Below are 7,623 nucleotides of genomic sequence, written 5' to 3' on the forward strand. Positions count from 1 at the left end.
GATTTTTCTGTGATTGCCTTACCACTGACGAGATTAACGAGGAAAGACGTTAAATTTGAGTGGGATGATAAGTGTGAGCAGAGTTTCCAGCAGTTGAAGTATTGTCTCACTCATGCACCTGTTTTGGCACTCCCGGACGATAGTGGTGATTTCGAGGTTTATAGTGATGCTTGTTTGAATGGTCTGGGATGTGTGTTGATGCAGCATGGTAGGGTGATTGCTTATGCTTCACTACAACTGAAACCTCATGAGTTGAATTACCCTACACATGATTTGGAGTTAGCAGCCATTATTTTTGCGTTGAAATTGTGGAGACACTACCTTTATGGAGAGAAATGTAAAATCTTTACATATCACAAGAGTCTTCAGTATCTTTTTACGCAGAAGGATCTTAATCTTTGTCAGCGGAGGTGGATGGAGTTGCTCAGTGATTATGACTGCACGATTGATTATCACCCTAGTCGTGCAAATGTAGTGGCTGATGCACTTAGCAGGAAGTCTCAGGGCCGTATCAATGCGTTGTACACTAGTCGCATTCCTCTTCTGGCAGACTTAAGATCCACGGGAATGAGCTGGAGGCAGAGATCGAGAGGTGGCTTTACTTGCTAATTTCCAAGTTAGGCCAATTTTAGTCGATCGGGTGCTTGAAGCTCAGGTGGCTGATAGGGAAACTCAAGAATTGATCCAAGCTCGAGATCGATGGAGGAGAAGAGACCTCAGAGTTCGTGATTCGGATGGCATGCTGATGCAGGAGGGTAGGATGTTTGTGCCTAATAATTTGGATTTAAAGAAAGCAATTCTTGATGCAGCACATATCTCGGCTTATGCTATGCATCCAGGAGCTACTAAAATGTATCATACCATTCGACCATTTTATTATTGGCCGGGCATGAAGAGGGAGATAGCTGAGTATGTGAGTAGGTGTGTCGTTTGTCAGCAAGTTAAGGCGGAATGGAAGAAGCCGTTTGGGTTGTTACAGCCGCTTCCCGTTCCAGAGTGGAAATGGGAAAATATTACTATGGATTTTGTGTACAAGCTTCCGCGTACACATAATGGTTTTGACGGCATTTGGGTGATTGTTGATCGGCTTACTAAGTCAACACATTTCATTCCAGTGAGGGAGAAGTATTCTTTGGGCTGATTAGCTGAGTTGTTCATCTCGAAGATCGTGAAGTACCATGGTGTCCCTGTGAGTATTGTCTCAGATCGTGATCCAAGATTTACATCTAAATTTTGGGTGGCGTTTCAGGAAGCTTTGGGTACGAGACTACTTTATAGTACGGCGTATCATCCTCAGACGGATAAACAGTCAGAGATAACCATTCAGACTTTGGAGGATATGTTGCGAGCTTCGGTGTTACAGTTTGGTGATGCTTGGCACAAACGGTTGGATTTAATGGAATTTTCCTACAACAACAGCTTTCATTCGAGTATCGGTATGGCACCATTTGAGGCATTGTATGGTAGATCTTGTCGCACACCGTTGTGTTGGTCAGAGGTTGGAGAAAAGGTTTTGGTCGGCGTGGAGATTGTTGAGGAGACTACTCAAAATGTTCAGGTAATTAAGTCTAACCTGAAGGCAGCCCAGGATAGGCATAAGAGTTTAGCAGATTGGCATGCTACTGACAGAGTGTATGAGGTTGGCGATTGGGTATTTCTGAAGCTTTCACCATGGAGAGGCGTTGTACGGTTTGGAAAGAAAGGTAAGTTGAGTCCCAGGTATATCGGACCATACATGGTCACTGAGCGAGTTGGCGAGGTAGCTTACAGGCTAGAGTTGCCTCCGAAGTTGGATAGAGTACATAACGTTTTTCACGTGTCCATGCTTCGACATTATGTTGCTGATCTGTCTCATGTAATACCTCCTCAACCCTTGGAAATCAATCCGGATTTGACTTATGATGAGGAACCAGTGACGATTATAGATTGGAAAGAAAAGGTTCTGAGGAACAAGATAGTGAATTTGGTAAAAGTTTTGTGGAGGAATCATTCTGTGGAAGAAGCTACTTGGGAGACTGAAGATCAGATGAGAGATTTGTATCCTTGGTTGTTCTTTGATCACTAGAGGTTGTTGCATGGTTGTTTTGAATTTCGGGATGAAATTCTTACAAGGTGGCTAGGTTGTGACAGCCTGTTCCGGAATTTTCGAACCGTAAGGGTGAAATGACGATTTTGCCCCTAGTGTGATTTTTCGTTGTGTGGTTATTTTTGAGCTTGGTTTGGCTGGTTGTGGACCACACACATTTCCCTACACATACCCTCACCCTTTCCCTGCCCTGCACCCCCTGTCCCGAGCCTTTCTCTCTCCCATTTTCATCCCCATTTCTACGGACACACCCCAAAATCCTCCAAATCTTCACAGATCGAGGAAACAAAGTATATATTCTTGCTCGTGAGGTCTGTGGAAGTTTGACCATACCCATTTCAGGTAAGGATACCTTCGTTTTCACGTCAAACTCAGGATACCCCGATTGTGTCACTGTTCATGCACACGTTAATTCTTGTGTTTTTGGGAATTTCAAGCTTGTAGGAAGCTTGGTGAGGTCTTTAGGAGGCTCGGGGTGGTTCGTTTGAAGGTTTTGGACGTCGGGATCGTGAGTTACAAGGTTGGCCGGAGTTGGTGGTGCTTTCCCGGCGAGATTCCGTGTGTTTTAGCACTTGAAAGTGGTATGGATTTGTTCCTCTCGTTGTAAGCTTCATTTTGGTACCAATTTTGTGAAATTTGGTTGAAAAACGAAGACGTTACAAAGTTTTGAAATTTTCACGATTTTCCGGCGCCGGCGACGGTGCCGGAGAAGACGACAGAATATTCCGTCAGTTTGGACGGAATATTCCTAACGGCGTGAACGGAATCCGTTAAAGTTAACGGAATATTCCTGACGGTGTTAACTAACGCCGTCAGTGTGCCTGCGCGTGGCTGGCGCGTGCGGCGATGGAAATTTTTTCTAAAAATATAGGGATGTTCCTGAGATTGAGTAGATCACGTTGGTTATGTGCTTTAAAATTAACGTTTTTATAGTTGTTTCGCATATAGGTGAGACCTATCCCGAGGACGAGCGCGGTCACTCGAGTTAAGGGGGTTACGACCCTTCTACATACCAGTGAGTGGGCTTTTGGTTTTCCGTATATACCTATATACTTATGTTTTTCCCAGAAAATGAATTGAAACGTTTATACGTTCATATGCCATGATTATTGTTTGCCATTTATTTACGCATTATGTGTCGCATATATTTATATATGTTTGGTGTTGCGGACGCATAGGTAAGTGCCAGGTGAGTTATGATTTATGTTTATGTTCAGTAGTGATTTGAGATGCATAGAGAGCTCATAACCTGCACCCCCGGTGCTAGTGCTCCCGCCCAGAGTTGGGCACAGTCCTTCACGTGATGTTCACCTCCCGCACCACACGCTCATCTTGGATCCAAGTTAGGTGCACAGTCCTGTAGTACAGACCACTTTAGGTGGTTCCGACTCGTAGGTGACCCGCGATTATTCGCCCAGCCTTCACGTGATCGTAGCACTTGAGCGTACTTATATTACACCCAGTCCTGTCGTACAGACCACTTTAGGTCGTTCCGACTCGTGTGCAGGTACAGTTAGTGAGTTGGAGATCTGAGCTCTAGATTCAGCCGTACAGGTCACGTTAGGTGACTCCGGCTGATAGATTACATGGCATTGGTTTTGACATTTCCTGGGCACTTGCATTTTACTTCGAGGCATTTGGCATGGCACATTTCTGAGCATGACTTTTATTTATATATATGTATATCCTATTTTTCTGGGAAGGATACAGGTTTTACGGCGAGGGGTTAGAACTTTGTTTATGAAATGGTTTTTTGAAAAGCTTTGTTTTTGCCTACTCACGTTTTTGTTTTGCGCCCCTCCAGGTTCTAGTTGGCTTGCACTTTTGGTGGCTTCCCAAAGGATTTCCCTGGCATATCTGACAGATTATTACCAGTGTGGGACCACCTTTGGGGTGTGTTTATGTAGTATTGTTCTCTTGGACTGCATTAGGTCTTTGTGCTCTGAACTTTGGTTTCACACTTACGCTTGCACATGTATGTTATTACTTTGTGTAAAGCTGGTTTTTATTTATTCGTACTACTTTTATTATTATTTTATTAGCTTCTGCACTGTGCACAAGGTTGCGTCACTTCCACGTGATGGCCAGCATGCCCTGATCTCGATCGAGGTGTGTCACTAAATGTACAAGAAGACGGTACACTTATTTTCAAATGCACCATATGTTTTAAATACATTTTTTATATCTCTACGTAGAATTTAAAAAAAAAAAAATTAATGAAGGTTTCTTATGAAAGTAGTAATAACTTTTTCTAATGAGGGAGAAGACTAATTAAATATAATATCAGAAATAAAAAGTTAGATTAATATTTTTAATAAAGCTAAACTTAAAATTCCTAGATTGTAAGTTGATATATATTAATTGACACACCTCGACCCAGGAAGTCCACTTGGACCCTGAATCGAGCTGTGCTGGCCGACACCTGTCAGGTGACGAAGCCATAAAATGTGATAGTGTATAAAAAGTGAATAAATTTGAATCTAAAAGTGTCTAAGTACCAGAGTGCGCTACGAGTGGGAGCGAACCCATTTCACACGTGATGTCAGAGCATAAGTGAGGTACAATAGTGTGGGTAAGAATCATACCATTAAAAGTAGCCACCAATACTAAGATTAGCTATATATCGTCGTCGATACGAACCCAGCAGTTAAAACCTTAAGGGGTACACAACAGAAAGTGAGTAAGCAGTAAAACCAAGCTTTCCAAAACTATTACCTTTCTAACAGTAATAACCCCTCACTGCAATTCCCTTATCGTTTTCTATAGGACAGTACAACATATATACATATATCCAAACCATACTCAGAAATGACCAAAACCACGGTTTGCCATCAACTCTATCATACATTAATAAGTAGGCCAAATGAATTTAATCAATACAAAGTGATATATCAGTCAGAGTCATCTAAAATGACATATACAACTTATCCAAATTTCATCAATCATGGCTAACATATAAGTCGGAGTCACCTATAGTGACCTGTACGACTTATCCATATCTCATCAATCCTGGCTAGCATATAAGTCAGAGTCACCTATAGTGACTTGTACGACTTATCCATATCTCATCAATCCTGGCTAGCAAATAGCTCAATAAGTATACCTGCACATGAGTTGGAACCACCTAAAGTGGTATGTACGACAGGACTGAGTGTAAATAAATACGCTCAAGTGCTACGATCACGTGAAGACTGTGCGAATAATCGTAGGTCACCTACGAGTCGGAACCACCTAAAGTGGTCTGTACGACAGGACTGTGCACCTACCTTGGATCCAAGGTGAGCGTAAGGTGTGGGAGGTGAACATCACGTGAAGGACAGTGCCCTGGCCACGGGCGGGAGCACTAACACCGAGGTGCAGGTTTATGAGCTCTCAATGCATCTCAATATCACATGTGGAACTCATGGCAACCAGTACGACAGTATCGAAGTTGCCTAACACATAACTGTAGTCATGCTATATCTCAATCGATTCAACTAATACCATAAACTCACCTGAACTTACCTGGGTGTCCTGAGTTCACCTTTGCACTTGAAAGCATTCTCAATAATTATATGCAAGTAATATACATATGGATATACCATGATGCAATCTAATACTCAACCATGTTGTAGCATTTTCAATTATAAACAATACGGTGAGAAGTGTACAATCAATAACGCCCTCCTCCCAAACTACTTATTTTCAGGGATAATTATGCATGACAACCCAATTAACACTAATTTAACTAACTAATTCATAAAACTAAAACTTGCATTTACCAATTTCCTTTGAATTACTCAATTTCCCAAGCAAGGCTTTTGTCTCAAATATTTTATGGCTGCATCTAACGTCTCGTTAGACTGCCTACGTACCCTAATCAATTTAAAAGTGTCGATAAAACTCTCAATAATATGTACGATAAAAAGGAAAAGATGCACTCACCTGGAGTCCACGCTATGATTCTCTAGTGCACGCATCGAGGCGTCCAGAATGATTGGTCCCTGCCACGAAGTCCAAAAGTGGACGGAAGATGGTCAATTTTGCCCACAAAGCCGGCGGGTGCCTAAAACTTCCCGACGTCGATTCGTCGTCTACGGTGGTCCAACGGGGTCAAGGTTGGTTGGGTTTTGCTCCTGGGATGATGGGCTACAAAGCCCAAGTGGTGGCATCGGCCATCGCTTTGCCGATTTGCCGGAAAATCGAAAAGGGTGGCCGGAGCACCATTGATTTTCGTCAACTTTCGTGGCCTCAAACCGCCACATACCATGGTTAATCAAGGTGGTTCTTGGGTGGGTTTTGTAGAGGGGAATGAAAGCTTCAAGATGGTGGTGGTGGCATCGAAAAACTCCACCGGAGTTGGCCGGAATCGGCCTTGGAAAATGGGAACTCGTGGTGGGTGCGGTGGACGGGAAGCCACTTTTTTTTTTTTTTTTTCCTTTTCATTTCTTTTCTTTTTCCTCTATTTCTGATTGGGCTTCACCTTAAATAACCAATTTCTGATTGGGGATTTAATTTAATTAACACTAAACCTTGAATAACCAATTTCGAACGTCCGTAACTATACCGTTATAATCCGGACTCGCAAACGGCTTTCGCCTATGCGTTCACATCCATGAGTATTACGAGAATATGTTAAAAGAATAAGTCATACGTCTCTCTAGACGATGGTCAACAGAAGTCAAAGTCCTTGACTCTAGGGCAATTTCGTAAATTGACGTTTTTAAAATAAAATAAAAACGTAAAATTTGGAACGCGTTGTCACATTAATAAATAGAAAAATCCTGATTTCGCAATTAGCATCTTCATCAAATTTTGTAAAAGAACATATGTTTAGTGTAAACAAGTTGGAAAAAAATTAGGGTATTCTAATTACTCCTTTAAAGTTACCAAGTTAAGTTGTTAAATTACCAAGTTTAGTGATTTGGAACGGGTTGTCACAATCTACCCACCTTAAGAAAATTTCATCCTCGAAATTGAAAATCATTAGTCCATTGTAGAATAGTCAAATTTAAGGAGGTATGTATGTAAATACATACACGAGGAAAACATCAAGTTATAGTGACTACATAAAAAAAAGGATGACATTCCGTCATGATCAGAGTGTAGTGACTCTTCTTTCATGCCTCCAAATTCCTACTATCCTCTCATAAACGTGTTCAAGGCGTAACGCACTTCGAAATTAAGCATGTAATATTTTTGGGTCAAGCCCAAACAACAATTAACGAATTAAATAAGTAAATACAAATATTAACGTAGAATAATCTACTTGTTTACTTACTTAACAACCCAACGAATAAGTTATTAATATTACGGTCTGCACCCCACAAAACCGACAATTCACTGTTGTCTTGATAAGCAAGTAACAATTCACAAGGGTGCAATATTACCATCTTGCCCCTCAATGGGAAATACACATACCAGCCTCGATCGTACTCATTCACTACCTTCTGAGGCAACATCGTCAATAACATAAATTTTCTACATCACAATCTCAATCAAATATTTGTTCGCAATAATCTGCTGTAAATCACAAGCTGCACATACAATATTTGTAT

At 41.5% G+C, this 7,623-nt stretch overlaps 1 protein-coding gene across 1 annotated transcript; it reads left to right on the forward strand.

Annotated features, from left to right (window-relative positions):
* Positions 1–1,438: 1,438 nt before the first annotated feature.
* On the forward strand, positions 1,439–2,065 carry LOC137709978 (uncharacterized). Its single transcript, XM_068448952.1, has one exon. The coding sequence runs from the start codon at positions 1,439–1,441 to the stop codon at positions 2,063–2,065; it is 627 nt and encodes a 208-aa protein (XP_068305053.1).
* Positions 2,066–7,623: the final 5,558 nt, after the last annotated feature.

Source organism: Pyrus communis, chromosome 12, assembly GCF_963583255.1.
Source record: "Pyrus communis chromosome 12, drPyrComm1.1, whole genome shotgun sequence".
Lineage (NCBI taxonomy): Eukaryota > Viridiplantae > Streptophyta > Magnoliopsida > Rosales > Rosaceae > Pyrus > Pyrus communis.